Raw genomic sequence first — 24,372 nt, forward strand, 5'->3', positions numbered from 1 at the left:
TTCAAAGACTGAAAGCTGAATGGAGCGCTTACTAATAGAGTCGAAGGACAGTTACGTGCTCAATAAACCCGAAGGCGTTAATGGCGAATGAGAGCTCTGCCAAGGTAAAGACGAGACGTTCAGAAGAATGTGCAGGTGTCAGTTGGAAAGTTTGTAAACGAGTTGTTTTTTCAGTAAAATGACTTCTGCGGAGGATTGGAAAAACATGTTTATCCTTCCCTGACGGAGGCAGCGCCCGAAGGTGGAGGCAGACTAGCCTGGAAGCAGCTGCGTTAGCTGTTGTAAATACTAATGTCTCCTAAATCAATGTCTGATTAGTGCAAATGATGGAACAGCAGTCTTGCATTCAACAACACTTTGATAAGTTCATTTGTGATTTAATTGGGCAATTCAGGCTTTATTGTCAAATTGAATTGTAAAGAGAAGACGGAAGTGAGGGACTTTATTGGGCCACCAGGATACCCAACTGACCAATACGGACACATTGTCACCCTTTTGGCGGGTTAGCCAGCTTCACGCTGAGATTTGGGTGTGTTATGCTTGTAGCTATTGTAGCCTTTAGCCACTAGCTTGAAGCAGAGACCGTCTGGTTGACCTATTTCTAACTTCCACAAATGTTTCATTTTCAGGATTGTAATCTTCAGATCCGACCGGTGACAACACAGCAAGGCAGTTTGTCAGATTGAACACAATTTGACGGAAGTTCCCCTTAAACAATACTAAAAAATACACAATAGCCAGTCACCCGAGACGTTGTTTGAACTGTATTATTAGTCAGCTATACTAAACTTGTGTATGTCTACTGGTCAATTCCATATCTTTCAACATTATACAAACGTTTTGCAGTCAGTGGAAAACTTTATATTTCAGGAGACTGCGAGCTGTTGTTTGATTCCCTGCAATCACCATTGGACCAAGATGGCAGCGATGATTGGACTTCGCCTGGAGCGCCTCATATTCAGGACCTTGTGACAGCGTTTGGAAAGGTTGTAGATGTTGGGCTGCAAATGTCTTTAAATGTCTCTTCTTGGTTCAAAAGCCACAGATATTCACTTGTCAAATATTCACATTGTAGAGGTGGGAACCTTTAAAATATACTAAATAAATAATTTACATTGTTGTGAAGTGATATTTTCCTTCAATCGATTCATTGACCTGATTGTTGCAGCTCTATATGAAATAATGCAATATAGGTTGTATAAGCAAGCAAACATCTTTAGATGTTACACCTTGACGATCTAATTAAATTCAATACTACCAATTTCCATTATATTCACATACAAATGGTTAAATAGATATGTTTTTGCATGATAGGGTTGCACAGGTGTGTCTAATATTGTGGTCCAAGTGTACCCAATAAAGTGGCCACTCAGTGAAAACTGCAAAAGAGGTGGAAGCACACTGATTTCTAATCAGGAGGATTGATTTTGTACATCTAATGGGAAATAAGCTGTGATCTGTGGTGCTGGTTCACAGTATTTGACCCGTTTTTTTAAAATAAAAGATAAACTGGATAAACCTTTTCACGCCACAACAGAGCACTAAAATGGAAAGTGAAAATATGTTTTACCCTTTTACAATATATATTGACGACCTACAAGAGGCACACTTTGAAGGATGAACAGAAGGTCACATCCAACTTGAGAGTACAGGCAGATGAGAGAAAACACAACAACAAAACACTTGAAAAATAAATCTTGTTCGTCACTCTCAGTCCTCACATGCGCTGCTTCCACTACTTGAGAACCAATCGAATATGGTCTGATAACAAAACTCAATAACCGTATGAAGTTGATCTCTCTGGTATTCGGTAGGTGCAATAATGTAGCGCAGGAGCACCATATAAGCATCTTTATTGGGGTAACGACAATGTTTTACAAGTAAGACTTAAATAGGTTGGAGTTTTGTACATTATCACAGACGTAAAGTGTGACTCCAATCACCACACATCACATCGCTGAGAGGGCACGGCACGAAGCACGACAGTCAAATCAAGTAACATCGAGGATCATTCCGGGTGCAGAAGGAAAGAAGGAAACCACACCGTTTGATTTTCAAGTCATTACACAAAAATTGCAAATAACACGTACATACAGGACACACTCATCCACACGGTAATACACACACATGCACAGGAACAGTTCAGCTTCGGGCTGCCACGGCCGGAGCTTGCTGCTGATCGCTGGACTGGAGTTGTCTTCCCAGGTACTCCCTGCGAAAGAAAGTGCAAAACATTACACTTCGGCACTCTCAGCACTCCAAACCCACTACATGCTTAATTTAGATGTACTTTCATCCACCGGATGGCATTCAGAACACCTTTAAAACAGAAAAACGTTGACATTTTGTAAAACATACATATGTCACTATGTGGGACTATAACATTTTTTTTTTCCTGGGGGTTTTGTGGCAAACAAAGGACTATTTTCATCATTCATTAATCTGTTATTTTCTTGATAATGATGTAATGCCTGTCACAACTGCCTAAATTATTACTATCCACACTGTACATATCTTTCATCCCTGTTATTTTTATGACAAAATCTCCCCTTGGGGATTAATAAAGTATCCATCCATCCATCCATCCATCCATCCATCCATCCATCAACTACCTGAGGCCAAGGTGACGTCTCCATATTGTTTTGTTGTTCCTGACCAACAGCCCAGAACCCCAAACCATTTTCCACCAAACCATGAAGGTGACGAGTCTCAGGGCCGGACTGACACTTCCAGGATCTCTGCAGCTGGACGCTCATGTGGTGTACGATGGCGTTTCATACCCACACATTGAGACACGTTCGTTTGGCGCATTGCTAACCGGACGACCGAAGCAGCCACTAGAGACATATTGATTTCTGCGGCATTTAAAACACTATTTGGTCATTTAAAAAAAAAATTGATTAATGATCTCAAATGGATACACAATACACAATATTTTTTGCTTAATCTTATAGATTAAATTGCACTACATTTTCACTGTATTTTGACTAGTTTTTGTACATTTAGTCGACTGAGTTTTAAACTTAGTCTTAGAGAAATTAGTCATCCTGCGTCAGAAATATTCTTGGCTGAAGGATTTTATTGCAATGTCACGGAGCGGACGATACTTCATATGAAATGAACGACATATAAAACCAGTGAGAGATCAGTGAGCTTTAGAGTTCAGCTTCATATTGAACAGACAGACATGAAAGTGGCATCTGATCCGGTAAAGAAATGCATTTCGAATCCCGTCCAACTGATACCGGTACTTGAATGGTTAATACCCTTTATTGACCCAGACATGCTGTAAATGTTGAAATATACTGCCAGTATTGTGACAAGTCGCTTTTATCCTACAGGTTTCTTCTTGGCTGTGGCATTTATGTGATATATATACGATATCATGGCACTCACCTTGCTGCTAAACGAAATATCAATTGTCTTTTTACAAATCGGCAGACTGAAAAAGTTTAATCAGAAGATGGAAATTATGTTCTTTAAATTGTGCTCCTTAAAAACTAAAACTCAGACCAGTGCGCTGATAACACCATTGGACTACATTTTTCTGCAACACATTGGTTAGATTTCTTTATCAGACCATTCATACTTAAACCATCATCAAAACCATCATCTATTTCCTAACGAAGGGAATTTCAGCTTTTTCAGCAGCTAAATCTCACATAAATCCACACATTTCCATAAAGTTATCAGGAATGACCTTTAGCTGGTCTGCACATAGCAGCTAGATGTTGAATAACAACACAGAGTTAATAAAAACATAATTGGAAGGGTTATGAAGACTGGCTCATCCTTCTGCAGCGAGGACACTTTCTGATGCATTATCAGCTGCTGCATGAATTAATATCTATACTGAAAGACAAGTCCTGGAAATGAAAACACAGCAAGATATTGGCTATCCTTCAATCAAAGTCTTTGAAAAGAAATGCCGAAACCGTTGTTAAAATACAACTGAATAATAGAAGGTTTGGACTTTCAAATTACAATGCGATTCATCATCAGTCTGACTGAAGTGGGAGGGACAATGATCACATTTACAAGATGACACAGTCGACAACCGTTCATTACGAGGAGTATTAGTGTCATTCTTCTTAAGCGTGAAACATATTCAGTATCAGCTGGCTCTTTTGTGCTGAATGCTATTGCACGTCCTAAAGTTGCCTCACTGTAAGACATTGTTACGTCAAAGATGTCTTCTTTTTGTCAACCTTCTTTCGTTGAACTCATTAATGTTTTGTTTTTCCTCATCAAGGTTATGCAGAGCCTTCCCACAGATACAATACTGAGAGTTCACTATTTCAGCAAATGTTGTATTTTTTTCATGCTGTTTATTTGTGAAGTGCCTTGAAGAAAGAGTCTCATTTAGGATGGGAAAAAAAGAAGAGTAGTGTTGTGATTTATGAGATTATTGTCATGAAAAATTACCTGACTGCTGCCCCCCCCCCCCCCTCCATTTTCAGATTATAAATCTTAACAAGTAGAGTACAATTTGCTCAGTTATTATAATGTTAATAATTTCAGTTAAAACGAGGATCCGAAAGGAAGAATAACCTTTTAAAAATCTCAACAAAGTCTCCTACAATGTCCTCACTCCCTCTGTGGCTTTGTAATAGAGAACGAGTGAGCTTGAACAGACATATTAGCCAGGCCACTGAATGAAAAGCCATCTAATAATATGGATGATGCAATTTCCTTGAAAACCACGGACTTGTGTAGAACGGGCTGTGCTTCTGTCTGGACACTGAGGACTGAGTGACTTAAACCAGCAAAAGCAATAATTATATTCCATCACATTTTCACGTTCCACAAACACACAACTTGTAAAAGCAGAGTAAAAGACAAATTATTACAAATAAGAATAGTTTCCAACCCTCAAGTCACATATTCATCTGTGCTGTTGTCATGACAGCAAGGCCTTCAGGAAGTAAGGACGAGAAGATCTTCTCACGGAAACAACAGCAAGCGAACACACTCAAAGTGACGGTGGAGAAAATATCTCCCATTTGTGGATGAATGACACCTCATCTTTTCAAAAGGTGAGGTGAGTATTTTCCTCATTCTGCGGCAGCATTCAAACGCTTCTGTTTTCACGAAGGCATTGAATGTCTAAAGACGCAAGGTCCAATGTGACGAAACAACCTTTTGACACGTACGTCACAAAGTAGGTCCCGTCGATGTAAACAAACCGCCGGAGAAGCAGCCAGCACAGAACAGAGGAAAACTGGCACGAGCGTCGATGCTCAATCAAGTATTTACCTTCGCCGCCTCTCTCTCTCTCGCTCGCTCTCGAAGCTATTACTTCATTTCAACACATGACTCGTTGTGCTGCTGCGTCAGCGCGGCGGAAGAGCCGCGCGTCAACATGGGAAGCTGAATACATCTGAGGGCGAGGCGTCGGTTCAAAGATTCCATTCAACACTACAATTCATATGCAAGTTTAATTTGAATTCCTGCTTCTTTTTTACATGAGATATTTATATGCAGCACTCAGGTTCTACCACTTTACTCCTGGATTGCAGATTAACAAAACAACAACTGGAGATTTGATTGTTGGGATTCAACATATGGCCAAATACTGCATGTATTTATTTATGTATAGACAGGTTTCTGATATCTCTGGTTCTTAGGCAAACCTCTCGAAATCAAGCAACTCACCCTGCATTTGCTTTTTCTCTTTCTGCTAAGCTTATCTGATTTTTCAGCCTATTATAGATACAGACTAAAAAAAGATCTATTTTATATTGGAAGTTAGAGTATTCAGATTGAGGTGGGGCAAATGCATCTTGCTTTTGATTGAAGGTCTGACAAAAGGAATCTACCTTTCTTTCTTCAGTCACTGAAAACCTTTTGTGCTACAGTGGATACATACGCTTCTGCCTGCACTTCAGTGAACATACAGGTTTACACAGAACATTAGGTCACTTAGATCGGAAAACAGCACTACACTATGATAATAAACACATTACGTCCATCCACAGTTGCTCAGGGAGTAGTGTGTGTTTTAGATAGAGGCAGTAAAACAAACACATTTTCACTTTTTTGCTTGATGATCTTTCGTGTTTCCAAGCAATCCAGTGGACAGAAAAAACACACAACCGTAATGGGCAGGTTGAGCCTTCGGACTCTGAGAAAATATGAGAAAGGGTGCCTAAACATTACATCTGAAGTAATGAAGTTTATGATGGTGCCGGTCAAACACTAGAAAATACGATTTTTTAAGGCAGCTACTGAGATCAACATTTGAGACTGATGCTGAAAAATAAACATGTTTTTCTTTTTGACGTGAGGATTCCTTAAAAGTTTGTTGTAAAATAATTGAAGCGAAGCTTACCGGCTGCTGGTTGCTGTCTCATATTCAATGCACAGACATGAACGTTTGTATAAATCGTCTGACTGAACTCACAGCAAGAAAGCAAATGAGCGTATATTCCCCCCCTCCAAAACTATGCCGTTGAGACAAACAGCTCCCACCGAGCATGAGTCTAGTTAAAAAACTATTGCAAATGCAAAGGCAATCTTTAAGCTGCAGCCGCACTCACAAAGCTCTGCACACGCTCAACAACCATCAAGATGGACCAGACAGCAAATAAGTGACAGAATTATATTCAAAACTGACTCACTACTTGACCTTGAAGTGCAAAGAACACAACAGCAAAAAAAAAAAAGATGTGTCTTCTATATTAGCTTTGAACACAGTCAGGTATCTAGTTGGTACGCCGTGACCTAAATGAACAAATACAGACTTTATCAGCTAAATACTGATGTAAGAAACATGTATTTAAGTATCTCAGGTCATCTTGAAAGGCCTCGATAGAATTCACCCACTAAAGGGGATTTCATTTATTTAGCTTGAGTAGTTTTTTTGCGGGCTGTGTTGACATGTCAGTCAGAGCTTGAGTGACATCTCTTTGAATCTCCTGCTGGCTTTGTTGAAGCAAATGATAGTTTTATCAATTTTATCAGTACACAGTCCATTAACCTTGCATAATTCCCAGCATGTCTCCGCCCAACTCCAACCTCAGCGGATGTCTAATCAGCCAAAATAAATGAAAATACCTGCAAGGGTGTGCAGTGCCTTGAATCGTTTGTATGCACATGTAGGAGTTGTCATTGAATTTCAGACAGGTTCAACTCAAACTTTAAGGGCTCGCTATAACAACATATGCATGCACGACATCAATCAAGCTATGAATGTGTTCATACCAGTTGTGGACCATGAGCTTCTGCACAGCCAACAGGGCGTTGTAACGGACAAGCTGGTCCTCGTGGTGCATATGGTTCATCACCAGCTGTTTTCCACCTAGCTGCTCAATCACCCTGAATAGGAGGAATGAGAGAAAACCTTTATCCACACAGATGACAGGGGATATTTTTATGTTTGAGGTCATTGGGTGATCCAGCACCAGGTAATTGAATCCAGCCTGACTGAAAATTTCTTTGTACCTCATGAAGGATCACTGGCCTTATGAAATAATAAAGTGCTTTGAAGAGGAAAGAAAACCGACATAATGCATGTGATAACACCTTACATGATGACCTGATAAAAGAAAAGTATGTTAAAAGTACTGTTACGTATCAACTCAAACTTAATCTAGTGGGTTCAAAATATAAAGGTTAAGGCTAATGAGATTAATATGGGAGACAAGAAAAACCCATCATTGATCGGTCACACACACCGTAATGAGGATAACAATCATTGAAGGGAACCTAAACAATACATGGAGATAATAAAGAAGGTGTTAAGACAAGCACTAGAAGCCCCAGAGGATTCAAAAGACATTCAGCATCATCTGACAACAATCTCTTTTATGTCCTTGGTGCTTCGGGGGGATATGGTGAGCTTCAAGTGGGCAGACCAATCACTGTGTTCAGATTAACGTATTTTCCCTTTTAAATGTGAGAAGTATGCTATCACAACAGGGTGCAAAAGTCAGCAATTCTACACATAGTGGGTTTAAGCTTTGATGTGAATTAATTTTCACAGAAACATGCTTTACCGTTTGCCTCGTGGGTAATGCCGCACATACTCTCCAACATCATGAGCTGCCACTGCAATAACTTGAGGATCATCAGACACCTCCAAGAGCCTCGTCAGGATCCTATTCAAGCAAAGGGAGACACAATAGGAGGCATTTCAATGGTGAGGTCACTCTGCATCAACAGGCAGATTATATTTCTCAGATGGCGTATGAAGTAAACTGATTGTCTGATATTTCATTCACTGACAAAGTGTTGGATGCGTAAATTGAATGAATGATCTCTCTGAAAGGCAAGGTTAATGTTACTTTGATACTGAGACCCAAACTCTAAAATCAAAATTCAAGAACATAAGGCTTCTGAATAAGTGAGACCTCTGGGTTCAAAGTCAGACAAAGCGTGGTGAGTCAGGGGACAGACGTGAATATAGAAAGAGGGTAAATTAAGATGAGATGATGCCTGAGCTGATTACAAAGGCTGTGCTTTACTGTCATCCGATCATCAACCGGGATGCAATAACTGTCAAGTCTGTATGCTTTGAGATCGGATCTTGCTCGCACTGGGGTCCTATCAGCCAAGCCGTATGCCGAAGAGGCCTGGCCTGCAATAAATTGGGATCTAAGTGAGGTGTGAAGAGCATGTGGGCACAATCCAGACAATCTTCTCCCCACAAACAGGACGGAAAAGAGGAGGAAACCGGGTTGTATCACAGTTGAGACTCTTCAATATGGGTTGAGTTAGTTGATTTTACTTCTTCAGAATAAAAGACTTTAAATAACAGGAAACATTTATTGTGAAGAAGTTACAGGAAAATGCACCAAATTAGTAGAGCTTCCTTAGTGGCATTTCTTCAATGAATACAAGGAGGGAAGCGCAAGCATCAAAAATTGGAGAGTTTATAGGAATTGAAATGTTTTCTGATCGGGTGCATCTGATCACAAATGTTGCACTGAAAAGACAAGTGTAACCACGGCCAGAGAGGACAGCGATGAGACAATGAGATGATGACATTTGAACCCAAACAGTTTGTGACTGGAATAACAAAGAAGAGATACAAACTGATGTTTTGCATTCTTTAGATTGTGCGCGCATGCACACATGCGCACGTTTATGAATCTGTGACTTTCCAGGAGCTATTAGAAGTGCAACCTAAGTTGTTTTGAACATATGTGGCCAGCTAATATCTAAATTTAAGAATATATCTAAATTTAAGAATATATCTAAATTTAAGAATATATATATATATATATATATATATATATATATATATATATATATATATATATATATATATTTCTTTCAGTCAGTTAGGGTCAGTCAATTGCATTGCCATTTTTGGTCACAATAGTGCAGCCCTACATTTTAGTGTACGACAAAGCATATTTTGAGCCCTTATTTCCCGCAACAATAAAAGCTTCATCTTACTTGAGGAGCTCGTAGTTCTTCTCATTCAGGCGGACGGCGTTCTCACGCCAGAACTTCTCCGACTTGTGCACAGGACTCCATTCCAGGCGGCCGGACTTGAGTTCAGAGCTGTACTCATCAAATGAGCTGTTGATAAGATAGAACATAGAACATTTCATAGAACATGGGAAAAAAGTATATATTTTTTAATCCAGGTCACTTTTTATTTGTCTCTCTGGAAAAATAGCAGATTGATTTTCAACGCATCTGTGGTGAAGCGCTTTGATGTAAGAGGTACAGCTGATGGGCTCGTGAAAACACTTATCTCATCTAAAAGGTCACTCACACAAGACAAGAATACAGCATTCAAAATAAAAATAGACTTGTCTTGAACATTTGAAAAATAATAGCTTCATAAAGATTTAAATATTTGTTTCAAGCAATTATTTTTACAGAATGATTTTTGCAAACTGCTCTCCCGAGCAAAACTACTCACGACTGAATACAAATTGTCCGTTGTCCATGAAATGGAACCGAATAGGTACCTGAGATCCTGCACGCTCTCGCCCAGCTTTTCAAGCAGGAACTTAATGTCCTCAGTGATGTCCTCATCATCATACTTCTGCTGTTCAAGGTTCTCGAGTTGCTTCAGCACCTTGCACTGAATCATGGCCAGGGCGTACTCCTGCAGAGTCTCCCGCTCTCCTGACTTCTCCAAAAGATTCTGTCAACAAGAAAAACAGTGTGAGGAACATAATTACATGTATTACTCCACTCATAAGCGGGCAATTCATTATAGATATGACAAAATCTGAAAGAATACACCTACTCATAGCCAGTACTTTAAGTGCTAGTACTCACCACTGCAAATTAATCAATGAGCAAAGGAGTACATACAAAAATCAGTGCTACAATAGTACAGTACTACTTGAGCAACAGCAATAATCAACGCAATTCAATTATTTATATATAAAGTATATTGTTTTCTTAAAGTAAAAGATTTGGGGTATTAGGAATGAAACAATCTGTGGACAATCTCTTTGAAATATTGTGTGTGTGACAGCCATGAAAAAGTTGACAAGCGCAAATTCATCAAAGCTATACATTCATCAACAATAGAACACAGTTTGGACAAATGTACCTTTACAATCAGATCACAATAAAATTAAATTAAGATATGACTCCATAAAATAACACGAGTTCAATCCAGCGCAAGATTTGCAATCAACAAGTACTCCTCTGCCCATATGAATTTTTTAAATCAGGATTCAGTTCCAGGTGTTGTGAGTGAGGTGTGAAAGGGATGAATGCAGAGCTGCACTGCAAGAATAACACAATGAGATGTAAAAGTATTGTAAAAGCAATTTCTGTGACAAATCATCTGGAGGAAGAAGCTCAGTCTGCTGTAATTGAGAAAATGTTCTGTTAGTGACATCAAAAGAAAAGTGGCTCTAGCAGAGGTACTGAGATAAGAGAAAACCACATAATATTTTGATAAACCCCATTAACTGGTAATTTTTTTTGCACAAAAACATCCCTCTAAAATGGAGCAAACAAGCAAAGTCACAGCAAACAGAGCCTTGGAAGGCATAGAGCAAACTTTGCACAATGTACAAAGATACATTCAAGATCAAAAATACCCTTTTATTTCCAGAGTTAAGTTAAGGTGAACATATCACAAACACTGCCTTTGAGGATGTGTTCGAGGACTCCCAGATGGACTGGTTAATTTAAGTAACTTTGATAGTCCCATGTGGTGAGCAGAATCATTTACATAATTAGGGCATTTGGGAAAACGGTAACATGTAGAACAATGTGAAATATCTTTGTGAAATTATTTAGTAAAAAATACATTTCCAATTACATCTGACAATTCCAACTTCCTCAAAGCTTGAATGACGACACATCATATTGAGCGCTAAGCAAAACATGTGTTTTTTTTTGGTAAGTATAGCAGTGGTTTTTTTTTTAGCTCTCCTCACTTTACGTCAAACGCACTCAGCGCAAAGTCAGTTGAAAACCCTGGAGAAAGCCCGCCGAACGCTTCAAGATGCTTCAGAGTCTCCCTTCACTGCCCGTCAAGGTTTTTAATTAGCTGTAATATAGCAGTCGAACCAAACTACAAACTTCTCTCACCAATTAAAAGCGGAGCCCCTTTCTTTTATGGTCACGTTCACAAACGCTTGCTGTGACAGCTCTGCTGGTGTGAGAGGTGCGATGAATGAGCTTTGGGGAAAATTCAAAGCAGGAACACATGTGGTCTTTTGAGGCAAAGGCAACACAGTACAAAGATTCTCTAAAAAATTGTCTCAAAATATTTCATTTCAGTAAAAAGAAAAAGACAAAAGGTGGTCCATAAGGAACACAGATGCTTATTTACTGTGGTTACAATGACACCTGAATACCGATTGAAACCAGCTGACAGAGAAACACAAGCAACCTTAAATAGCATCTTTAAAGTTGGGTTTGAAAATCAGTTCGAACTTTCCTTCACCAGTGTATGAGCTCATGTTTTAATCATGTAATCAATGGTCTTTCACCACACCATTGTGCTGTGAGCAAGGTCGCTGAGGCTGTCTGGCCTGGCATAGAGCTAGAATACCACTGTGGGTTTTCATTGAAAAATTCATATTTTATCAACACTGTAATTCATTGACTGGACAAGACTATTTAGTTTGATGTTCAATAGACTGTTTTAGTGCTGAATTAATGATAACGTCAGTGTTAGCTGGAGGCAAACAAGAATCCCCCCACAGTGGTAGGCGACATCACCGACGTCAGCTTGTCGTGTTGTTGGGTTCCAGAATCAAAAGGTGTAAGCTCTAACTAAATTTTATTGCGTCCCAGCGATCACAGCCAGTCAAATTAGTCCAAGCCAAATATGGTTGAACGCAAATCAGACAAAAAGGATTGGACTGAGACAATAATCAAAAACGTGCGTGTTTGAAGGACTCCAGACTGCAACCAAAATAACATATGGGATCAGTTCAGTGAGTATGCGAGTTAACATTGCTCGTAGTCACATTAATGCATGTACATGATGATCATTATCATTGGTGCCTCGAACGGAGCTGAGACATCAGCCACTGTCAATTCCATCCCCGTCTCCAAAGTCATCTTGACAGGCGAGAGCCGAGTTGCCGAGTTGCAAGCGCAGAGGGAGGGTCGAGTTCGTGACAACCCCGTGCTCGCAGAAATGCTTTGGTGCAAGTGGAGCAGACATGCTCCCTCCCGATGATGCTTTTCTGCTCGCTCTGTGCATTCTTGTCATGTTCATCGGCGGGACGAGACTAATTAAACACCATAAGCATGTACAGATCGGTCCACGTGTAAGGTGGAAAACTTAACAGAATGGCCCATTTATCCGCTACAGTGTTCTAAAAATGAAGCAGGCTAAAGCTGAATATTTTTGAAATGCAAAATTAAGAGAGAGAAGAGGAGGCTGGTGGGGAGTGAGAAACAAGAAGAGGTTCTGACTCACCGATGAGTAAAGTGCAGCATGGAAAAGCCGACTGAGCCACTGACATTGATTACTAGCAGTGTTAGAAGTAGTCAGATCTTTTTCTTTAGTAAAAGTATGAATACCAAGTATTCAAAAAGGACCTGTCCTGTATTGAAAAGCGTACTTAATTAGTGTGCATATATGTAAATATATAATCAAGTAAATGCACAACCTTAATCAAAAGTAAGTACTCACCACAAAGTCAAATGGGCTCTTCCGTTGTTACATTATGAAATACTATAATATTAGAATTGATGCAGTGACATGTAAGATAGATTTGAATGATATAGTTGGCTGCAATATAGATATTTATGCTAATTTTATACTTTTGGGTGCTTTAATTTACTGTACAAGAATGCATTGTATTACATTTACTCGTAAACGGATAGTAAAAAGTCCCATATGTCACACTGAAATGTAGTAAATGAGAAGGTAGCATCAAAGTTTTACTTAAAAAGCAATACAACTTGAGTAATTGCACCAAGTCACGTTGCACTGATAATTAATACCATGCTGTCCAAAAAAAGGGTCCAAATCAAGTTCCAGTACGACGAACTGGGAAAGTTGGAACCAGTGGTAAAGTTAATCTGGTATCCTGATTTGTAGAACACAATTCATATCACATATGTGACGTATTGTCTGTTGTAGGTATGGATTTGTGTCTCAGGGTTTGTCGTTCATGCCTAAATCAGAAATTGGGGAAGAACCAGGAGTCATTTTTCTCTCCGGAGATTTAAAACAGAGGGAGCTATTGCAGTGTCTCTTCATTTCTACAAGTGCATTAGGTACAATGAGGAAACGGAACTTAATCAGTGAGCCGGGCATGTCGGGTTTCTCGTGTGTGTGTTCCAGAAATTTTGTTTGCTAGCTTTACACAAAACTCATCTGTTAAATTAATTGTATTTCAAGTGTCGTACATAACCATTCAGGGCAAAGCTACACGCATCCAAAGATGTACACAGCTTCGGCTTCTCTTTGCTATATTCGTACGTTCTGTCCACCAAAGAAACGTCATCATGTTTACTGACAGAAAAAGAGTATCTATAATGTTTGCTGAGGTCGGCAAGGTGCAGCAGGTTGTTCACTAGACAAATGCATTGTGCTATATAAAAGGCTTATCACCGTTTCCAAAAATTAAATGAGTATACTTCATGCAAACTAAGAGAGGACTGTTTATCGCCATAAAATACTTCAAGAGGACAAATCATAAAATGTATTCTTTCAGTGCTTGTGCACGTAGATTTGGGTTTCTGAATTGCCGACTAAGCCACTTTGTGAGCTGACTAGATAAGACAATATGTGATTTAACAAGCCCTTCAGATGTTGGCTTCCCTTCCTATGTCACATAGAGACTCATTAGAATATGCCGCCTGTCATCTGAATATTTCCACCTCGAGCTTGAGAGCTACATTTGCAAAGGTGAAACATATTTTTTTTGAAAGCCAATCAGAGGAGACTTAGCTTTTCTGAAGAAAAGAGTCATTTTTCTTTTAGACAAAGCGTGAAGACGGGTCTATTCAGATATTCAAATATGAGAAGAATAATATGTTTTCTGAACATTTACGCATTTAAACCAAAAATACATATAAAATGAGCATGATATGTCCCTTCAATATTGGGAACCAAGCAATCCTTTCTATATTCTTCCAGAAAACGATGTTGAGCCTCTGAAGAACTTGAAGTTCTTCAATTGATTTTCAATGTCAATTGAAATTTAATTTTGTCTGGGTAGAATATGGGTAATTCATAAACTGGCGCAAGCACAAACCAACAGAGCATGTCCAGAAAGCAGCTCTTAATAGCACATTAATTATTCAATGGCTGTTTTGAGCAATCTCAGCAGGTAGATGAAAGGACAGCATAATGATAAATTGTATTTATGTATATTTTATGAGCTTTGTTGTTTTATAGGTTTCCTTATCTGTTGTATAAAAGCTGTCAATTCAGTTTGATCTTGTTGATCTTGAGAATACAGCCCAATATAAATGCAAATGTAGTGTTGCATTGAAAAATGCACACAGACTGTCATATATCATTATAAAAGTGATTGGATGAAATTATGACCTGTAAACTTTTGCAAGAAATATAACAAATATTTGATAGTTTCAAGTTTTGCCAAAAACAAAAAAAGGACTGCCAGACCAGTAGTTTTCAAACTTTCACGACACCCCTTCCTGTGACTCTGCATAATTGGATATTTTACAGGGTTTATATGGCGACTACAATGGTGTATATTGCTTATTTCTGCAGTTTGATATCTTGGAAGATGCAATGCTAAGTAAATGTCACATAATTTCTTTATGAGGTAAAATGAGAATACAAATGTACAGGGAAAAAAAGAAATACATCTTGCACCCATCTTAGCTAAGATATTAGACAGAAATTCAGAAAGTGTGTTGATTTCCAGTGGAAAGCAGCATTTTAAAGATACTCAGCCCGAGGGAAAAATTCTCCACATACCCTGAAGGCAGCTAGAATGATTCGAGTGACCTTCTCCTTGACAGACTCCTGGAGGATGTCGGAAAGGGCTGGCACTACGTTGTAGCGTCTCAACTGCTCACAGAGCTGAGGACTGAAGGCCAGGAGCCAAACACAGAAGACCATCTGGTACTGGAGCTGGAAGCCACACTTGTTGCTCAGCACAGCCGTGATGCTTTAAGAGAAAACACAATATTAAACTCACAAAGAAGACAAAAAATGTAAGTGCTGGGACAAGGAAACTCACTACATCTACCATATGTTTACTAATAGGTAGGCTTTCACAGCTGTGCCCGCATGGTGCTCATCCATTATCTCTGATGATTGCTGAGAATATCGGAAGAGTAGCTCAGAATACAGAGTACTAATGACGACAGCTACAAAACGAGCTTTTGAGAAATAGCTGGTAAGTGCAGAGATGTGGCACTCAATATTGTACAAACTTAAATCAAAATTAGGCAGCACAGCTGGTTTTAAAATGTTGTATGTAGAAATAAACGAGTGACCAATTTAAAGATGGTGGAGTTAATTAACAATTTGGACGGTAAACATTTTGAAATGTTGGGCCTTTTGCACTGTTCTAGTTGTGTCTAGTTGTAGGTACGGTTTTCATCGACATCAACAATGTGACACATGTCATCAAATCTGACTGAAAGAGTGGTCTTTGAAGATGAAATAGAAATTGATTTGTGTTGGGAAGCTTAAAGATCACAAAGGGTCAATATGTGTCAGAGAGTTTAATTTGCTTCCACCAGGACAGACATTCACTTCTGTGGAAATGACACTCACAGCTCCATGGGTTCTTTTATTTCAGCAGTAATTGGCTTTTGAAAAAAAAAAAAAAAAATGGAATCTGGCCTGTTACTATTTATGGATCTGAGAGGGTCCTCTAGTTTCAGGCTTCTTCTTCTTGCTGATTTCTAAAGAAATTGGTTTGGTAATAAGGGATGACAAAAGGGGTGTTAATGTAAACTTCTGTACAATTTTGGTATTTATAATGGTTTTTGATCATTGCTGTACTGTAAATTGCCGGCTGTCTGACCCCACTCTCTCGCCTCAGTTTTCCACTGTCGTCTTTTTTATCACCTTTAAGAAATATAAAAATGTTTCTTGACTGTTGAACTCTGAAGGGAACCCTGTTTTAAACTCACCAGTTCACTCCATCAGCCTCCACCCAGGCAAACCTGTACTCATTCACTCTCAGCATCAGCTGCAGGCATCCAGCCACACACTGGACGTACTGGGAGCTCTGCGAAGGAAAGAAGCAAACATTTACTCACACAGAAATGTGAGCCTTAGCTGTGTAATCAGGAAAACAAACACATGTTAGAAGGTCAAGTGCAATTAGTGCAGTGTTGACAAGCAGAGACAGCAGATGGAAGAAGGCCAGTCCAAAACTTGCATTACTGCCACCGATCAAACCTGAGGCATTGCACATGCAGTCTATAGTAATAAACATCAACACATGCTAGATCACAGACCCAAAAGTACAATAAACAGCAATAGCAGGGAAAAGTGCCCCATCACACCTGAGCAGAATAATGTAAATTTGAGATTAGAGTGGCAGAAGCTGAGAGGAGGAAATAGATCACATTAATCTGTTAATTAACAGAGGTTGAAGAAAAGCAAAGATGTCCGGCAAGAAGAAGAGGCAGCAAAGAAGACAGAAGAGTGAAGGAGTGAAGGTTACCTGGCTGAAAATGCAGAAGAAAAGATGACGATTGTTAGATAGCGCCCATGTCGATAGATTTCTGAGCACGCTTCTCAGAATGACAGCGCTATGTGCTTGACAAAGTGAGTGATATAAAATGGTAGGGTGCTGCTGCTGTGCAAATGCTATTTCAATTTCCTCTTGTTATCCTAATGTAGAGGAAACACTGTTTGTCATGCACTTTCAGCATTAAGGAGAAGTGGCTTACTGCATGCACCTTCTACACTTAAAACCAATCAGTGGCAGCAAACACCATGCTGTTTAAATGGAGAATCCCTTTAAATTTTCTCTGACAGACTCAGGACTCCGACAGTCTGCAATTATTCATGAAAAACTGGATTACAACAACAGGGCGTGAGTGATAAAGAGCGTAAAGAAAGGAGATGAAAGTCCAGTGACACCAGAAAGATGCCAGATTGCAAAAGCCCTGACATTTTTTTGTTTGTTCGTTTTTGAAGCACCAGATTGACCAAGGACACACTTCACTCATACTCACTTCACTGGGGGAAATAGTTCCTGCTCCTGTGCCTGTTTCTGGACCTGTACCATGTAGGTTCTAATGAGAGATAAACAAGACAAACAGGTGCACAATTGTTCACAATCCATCGCTTTCAGCTACGTTACAGTGGCACTGGACGACACAATATGAGCTGTCACGCTTCCCCACAAGTGCAATTGAGTGACAGTGGATGATGCTCACTGGCTGTTGAGGAAAGAAATTCATTATAGAAGCCGTTATAGTTTAAGAACATGTTTGAAAGACATATGTTTAAAACAAAAGAGAGAATGACAAAAACATGTTTTTTGGAAACACAGACTATAACTGAAGAACACCTCCGGATGTTTTAGAAATATTGGTGTGCAATGCAGAAGCACAAAGAACACTGTGAATCAATATTTGGGTGTTTCATCAGCCCACTCTTTGGTGCATACAACCGCCAAGGCAAAGCCAGTCCCTCCAGTGCATCTTTCATCAAACTGTCTCAAGGTCGGACAGGCCTGCTCAGTCTTAAACAAATAAATGCATTACATTCATTCAGACAAAGTTTTTACTTAGAGCCCTGAAATATAATAGAATTAAGAGAACCAATAATTTGGCTGTTTAGATAAAATATGTAATTCTTTGGAAGAAAAGTTGTTATATAAATCAGACAGAAAATAAAATTTTATAGTGCGCTGTAAAATTACAAAATGTGTAACAGGTCACATGGCAACATTGACATCACTGATCCAAATGTAGTTTGAAATCTTGAAATCAAAGACAAAAGCCACTGAAAGCACCTTAGAAAATCTGGATATTTAGAAAGACTTTTATACATCACAAGATACTTTAGCAACACCAAGCAAATGTACATACCTGTGAGCTAAGTTGGCTTTTGATCCAGTTAAAGTAGTAGTTCAGATCACTTCCCTCCATCAGATCGCGGCCCCAAGCAGCCAGCTTAGCGATGATTCTCGCTGCCTAATAAAGGAAGAAGAACATATTAGATTGATAGTGTTGTGCAATAAAATCTTTTGAATAGTATAAATGTCCAGCCGGGCCATAATAAACTGAAAAATCACAGTACACAGCATATTGTACTTCCGACTAAATTGAGAGAAATGGCAATCATATAAAACTTTCTTTGACAAATCTTCCTTTTTGCTGTGAAAAACAGATGTTTCTCATTAAAAAGCTATTGGGGAACTTATGAATAGCCAATAGATGCCAGGGGTGGGACTAAAGCCATTGTCAAGCTGTTGTGAAGCTTTGTCAACCTGTGCCCATGTCTTTTCAATATGGGCCAACATTGTAGTTAGTTTTTTTACTTTCTCAAACCAGTGGCTTGAAATGCTGTTAGATTCAGGTGAATACTTGGGTCTCATGTGGAGGCATTATGTTGCAAATCCTTAAAAATGGATCACATCATAAAAGTGGCATCACAAATGCGCCACAAAGCAAGGGAATCTGCAGAGGAGAGCCCAGGCAGATAAACAGTGGGCTGATGTCTGAATTTTTGGTCTTTATTTGTCTGGTTTATTGTAGAAAGAGCTTAGAGTGTATTGTCCAAAAACCTTCACCAATGATTTGAACATAGAGAAATATTGTCGTTTATGTGTGCGTTATTATGCTATGATTGTATTGTCCGACCCACTTGAGATCTCAATGGGCAGTAAGTGGCCCCTTAACTAATATTAGTTACACCCCTGATCTACAATCTCATTGAAGTGCAAAACTGACTGAAGCCACATCAACTATCTCATGAACAATTTTTGATTTGTGCCTTGTGATGAGACAGTAACAAATTCTGCATCAAATGTCCTTCTTGCCAGGAAAGGATGTGTCGAAATATTGAAGCTATAATTTAAAAACAAGAGTCAGCATGACAGTTGGATTAAGTTAAGTGCTGTGTTGCAGACTTGGGGTCACATTTGGCCCACCTGCTGGATGCCATCTGGCTGTTTTTTTATAATTAAGCTGTTGGTGCCCTATCACAGTAGTCAGTTTTCCATTAGGTGGTCATCTTTCATCTAAAAGGGTGGCAGGAGGAAATCATTAAATTAATTGCCTGTTTAAGGGAAAGGGAGAAGGTTGCTTTGTGAGGAATTATTGATGCCTTCCTTTGATTAGAAGCACATCCTTGAAAAATGAATGTATGTGGAATCCCCATCTTGTCTGTGAACATATGATTTCTGATATTCTAGATTATTATGATTCTGGTGTAATGTTGCAGGGGAAGCTTGCTTTGTGATATAACTCTGAAAAAAATGATGTAGTGTTAAAAACTCCTCACTAACCATGTGAACAGTAAAAAGGTCCTGACGATTCAGCATTGGAAGGAAGTAGGACCAGGCGGTGTTCTTCGTCTTTTTGGCATAGTCAAAGAAGATGCTGACCCGCTGATGATTCTCCTGAGACAAAGATAGATTAAGATTGTAGATGAGCTTTTACAGATTGTTAAAACTTATTTTGTGCACAACTGAAGCAACTGATTGACTGCATGGAATGTGATCCTTCTGCTTATGTTTTGATCTCAATGAAAAAGAAAATTATACTATTGAAATGATTCCAACATATTTAATGATGTAAAATCACTGTTGACAGAGTCTGATATATGCGTCATTAAAAAGGTGCAATCACTCAGGGATACCAGAACAATGCCAGAAATGTATGACATTGCCCTAAACGTTAATGGTCTGTCTGTGTACCTGCAGAGTGTCATCAATCAGAGTCAGGATGTACTGGACTGTTTGCTCCTTGGAGATGTGGGCCATCAGGCTCAAGAAGGTCTTTGCACACTAAACAAAAAACAAAGACAAATACAAAGTCAGAAAGACACAGCAGTATCTTTCAGTAGCACAGAAGCAGAATAATGCAAGACTCTACAATGGGGTGGGTATGTTACAGGTACAAAATAAAGTATTAATCAGGAAGTCTGATATAAAGTTGTTTGAAAATCCAAAACACCGCAGGTGGTTTAAAGTATTTTGAGGTAGACTCTGAAAGGTTGACAGAAGAGCAACACATATTGTCTTGTCGCAATACTTAATAATAAATAATAATACTTTCATTTTTATATAGCGCTTTTCAAAATGCTCAAAGATCCTTACATGTAAAAAAAGAACAATGCCTAAATGTAAACATTAATTCCACTTGGTATTAATATTTAAAACACACAAGCGCCAAAAACACACCAGAGTCAAAAAGCAGAATATGATGAAAGATGCCTGTTTTTTTTGTTTTTTTTTTGTTTTCTTTTACTGCATTGCCATTATTTACCTTTTTTGTGTAACCGGTCTGCTTAATCTGTAAGGTTTCAAGTTGAAAACAACTGTGAAGAAATCTAAAGCAATACCTGATGTCCTTCATTGGTAAGTATGACTTGCTTCTCCTCAGAGTTGGCCACCTCAAATTTCTTGATGAATTCACAGTCCTCTGCTGAGATCATCTGACTCCTGCAAGAGAATTTATTAAGCCACTGCCATTTTAGCACAATGCTACTTACTAAATTTGCAATTACGCACACTTGTATACATTCTTAACTTTAGACAGGTCCGACAGTTGGTTGACTGATAAAAATAGATCATTATGCTAATTAATGATTAATCATAAGGCAGTCAAAACATTTCCTTTATCATTGGAGAAAGATATACAATGTACATATACACCACTGACCCTCTCACTGGAGGAGTTTGGCTTGTCACTATAATGCTACTTCTTATTGAAGGAGCAGCTTGCACAATAATGTCAATTAACCTGTAAATACCACATGTTCTAGTCAAGGCGAAACATACACTGGATGTTCCAGGGAGGAAGACAGTTATAGTAAAACATGCAAGTATGTCCAAACTAAATGAAACAAAGAATCAAGTCACAAGTCCAATCTGTAGGCTAAACGAGGAAGTAGCACCCAAGACAGTGAATCACAACACAGGAACTAGATCAGAGCTGCTTTAAGATTGACATAATGCAGTTGGTCTGCAATTATTTATTACATCAATGTATTAAAAGAATTATGTTATGAGAGCTTGTCCAAGAACAGTTTGTTGACTTCAAATATGTGACTTAATATGTTACATATGAAAGTACATTTTCTGGAGCAGAAGAGGAACGTAAGTAAATGAGGTGGACGCAATATTTGACCACATCTATTAATCTAAATTAGTCAAGTGCAACAACACAACCACTGTGACCTCAATAGTAAACATAATGTATAAACTTTGTAGAAGTTAAATTAATGGCACAGTGGTTTGTGTTGAACTACATCAGTACAGGACAGGCGTACCTCATCGAGTGTATATTCACATGATGTACTGTTGCAATGTGTACTCACTGCAGGTAGGACTGCCAGTTGACCTGGTTGGCCCGCACCTCAGCTGCCTTTGCTGCAATGATGTTGGTGGGGACTGCTGCGTCCACAGCCCCGCGAATATCCATCTTGTAATATATCCACTACAGTATATATATGTATGAAGGAAAATCCAACTCTACCTGGATGGAAAAATCAGAAAAAAAACATCAGCACACGGATTCAACATCTGGTTGTGTGCGGAAGCCGCAAATTGTCAACTAACCGAGATAATGGACATTACCCAGTGTGTCGTCAACATACAACACCGGATGCTGATCGTCAAATAAAGGTGCTATCATAGTAAACTCGTTTGGTTAGTTAGCTGGCTGTAACAGAGCTGTAACTCAGGAATTAAGCTGTTACACAGGAAACTTAGAGCTAAAAATGGTTTGCTATTTAAACCGTGAAAATGTCGACGTATATCATGAATGTTAACCTTACATTTTTCCTTCAAAGTTCAGCTGGCGTCAATTGACGTTAGCTAGCAAGCTAACCAGATGTCATTCAGCCCAGCAGCTGAAGCTAAACCCGCTCCCGTTAGTTTAGGTCAAAGATAGCTTAATCCAATGTCACGACATGGTGGGTATTTTTGAAATAAAGCAACGCAGTGCGTATCCCGTGACATTAAACTACACTAAAGCCCCGTAGCCTAATACAACGCATGTATTTACAATTGCACAATGATGATGTGAACGAAGACACACAGGTAACACAGTAAGCTAAGCATTAAGCTAGCAGCTAACCTAAGCTAGCTGCACTAACATCCATTCTGTCACCGTGTGAAAGTATGACAAGCTTTACACAGGTAACGTCATGAACACATGCACTGTCAGTATCGCACACATCTAATAGATAGGGTGTATTTAGTATTTTTCTGATACCTAATAACGGAGAAACATCGAGGTTGAGTTACTCACCCGGTTGTCTTGTGCGAACAGCTGACTGGCTACAACAAGGCGTCACGATCTATCTATCATGTGACAGTCACATGCGTCTCTGTGCAGGAAGGAGAGCAGGAATGAAGTTAGGTTTTCACTATTACTATCTGAAATAAATTAAAACTGCATGCCGATGGAAACAGATCTGAATGATAAACATCTATGTGATATATGCGTTACTGACAAACCATCGAAGATTTAAACAAGTATCGATCAAAACCAGAAATTGCTGTATTTCATAATTATTTTTGAAAAACATCACGCATATATCAATCATGAAATGTCAAATACATGTAGTGCAGTAGAAAGTACAATATATGCCTCTGAAGTGCAGTGTAGAAGTATAACGTAGCAGAAAATGGATAGTACCTAAACCTTTTCCTCAAATACAGTACTTGAGTACTTTCCACCATGAGATGCACTGTATCTGTGTTTTTATGAAGATTTTTTTTTAAAAATATTATGGTCAGCTTGTTTTAGGTATAATCATATTTATTATTATTATTAATAATGATAGACACTCATTGTTTTTATTAACTATTTTATTAACAGTGCTGCAACATCTCTTATAGCAATAAATTTGGAAATCTGATGTTATTTCTTGTTTTTCCCTCCATGAAAACAACCTATCAAAACTGAGTCTAGTCTGAAGAGGTCTAGTCACCTGCTGTGGCACCTGCTATTGTCCATGTAGAAACTAAGAATTTGAGCATGGGATATAAGTTCCAGTGTTTCCCCTACCATTATAATTAAAATGTAAATGACTATGTGGAAGTTATGTTTATACCGGACTCCCCTTGTTTTCTTTTTCATAATACACTAGTCTTGCCCAAAAAACAAGAAGGAAAAACCTCCAACATCCTGTTAAGGTTAGAAAATGAGATATCCACCACATCTGACTCAACCAATCAATAACAAATGACTGTCTTATCAGCAAAGGGAGAATTTAACTTGGTGTCTTTGTGAGGATGACAGATAGCTTAAAGTCAGTTGATTGCTCATAGTGAAGAGCTTTGATCGGTGTTTATCCTGAGTCTGCAATGAGCAACACGAACAAGTGAAGTTAGAAGCTCCTCAGTAAAACACTCTAGCACCAGAGAGTGTTGTTTGTATTCCTTAATTGTGCTGCATGTATTGCGACCATATGTTTCCTCCAAAAAGTCTAATTACCCATGTGTTTTAATCCATTCTTTAGCATGGCAGGTTTCCTCAAGGAGCATATACAATCACAAATGAATTCAGGCCTGTCACTAGTCTTCCTCTCTGTCCATCTCACTCAGACACTAAGACCTCCTGGCTTAATCTGGCCTAAGCTGGTGAGACGCAGTAAAGCACAGAGGAATCAGGATTGCATCCACTGGGGACATTGTCCTAATCCCCTTCTGCCCTCTCCTTTGTAAACACTCTACTCTTCGTCAGGGTCACTGATGCTTTTCTACCCCCTCTATCTCTCTCTCTCTCTCTCTCTCTCTCTCTCTCTCTCTCTCTCTCTCTCTCTCTCTCTCTCTCTCTCTCTCTCTCTCCCACACA

General features: G+C 39.0%; 1 protein-coding gene across 3 annotated transcripts; it reads right to left on the reverse strand.

The window, feature by feature from the left end:
• Positions 1–1,836: 1,836 nt before the first annotated feature.
• Positions 1,837–22,868, reverse strand: atp6v1h (ATPase H+ transporting V1 subunit H). Of its 3 annotated transcripts, none has more exons than XM_068602678.1 (14): positions 22,822–22,868; positions 21,887–22,044; positions 20,909–21,008; positions 20,262–20,351; positions 19,851–19,964; positions 18,430–18,534; positions 17,569–17,628; positions 16,513–16,610; positions 15,344–15,536; positions 9,927–10,105; positions 9,403–9,528; positions 7,998–8,099; positions 7,204–7,317; positions 1,837–2,212 (listed from the first exon to the last, which is right to left on the reverse strand). In XM_068602678.1, the coding sequence occupies exons 2-14, from the start codon at positions 21,988–21,990 to the stop codon at positions 2,143–2,145; spliced, it is 1,455 nt and encodes a 484-aa protein (XP_068458779.1). In that variant the 5' UTR covers positions 21,991–22,044; positions 22,822–22,868; the 3' UTR covers positions 1,837–2,142. The 3 variants fall into 3 exon arrangements, with proteins under 3 accessions (XP_068458779.1, XP_068458789.1, XP_068458798.1); XM_068602688.1 differs by lacking the exon at positions 22,822–22,868 and adding an exon at positions 22,786–22,804; XM_068602697.1 differs by lacking the exon at positions 17,569–17,628.
• Positions 22,869–24,372: the final 1,504 nt, after the last annotated feature.

This window comes from Clinocottus analis, unplaced genomic scaffold (genome assembly GCF_023055335.1).
Source record: "Clinocottus analis isolate CAN_PGR_092001 unplaced genomic scaffold, fCliAna1.0.p SCAF_11, whole genome shotgun sequence".
NCBI lineage: Eukaryota > Metazoa > Chordata > Actinopteri > Perciformes > Cottidae > Clinocottus > Clinocottus analis.

Excerpts from the sequence above, each read along its gene's own strand:
- atp6v1h (XM_068602678.1), bottom strand. The coding sequence starts at position 21,990 with ATGGATATTCGCGGGGCTGTGGACGCAGCAGTCCCCACCAACATCATT. Across the intron at positions 10,106-15,343 it reads TCATTCTAGCTGCCTTCAGG|AATCTTTTGGAGAAGTCAGG; the intron begins GTATGTGGAGAA and ends TCTTGTTGACAG. Across the intron at positions 2,213-7,203 it reads AAGCTCATGGTCCACAACTG|GGAGTACCTGGGAAGACAAC; the intron begins GTATGAACACAT and ends TTTCTTTCGCAG.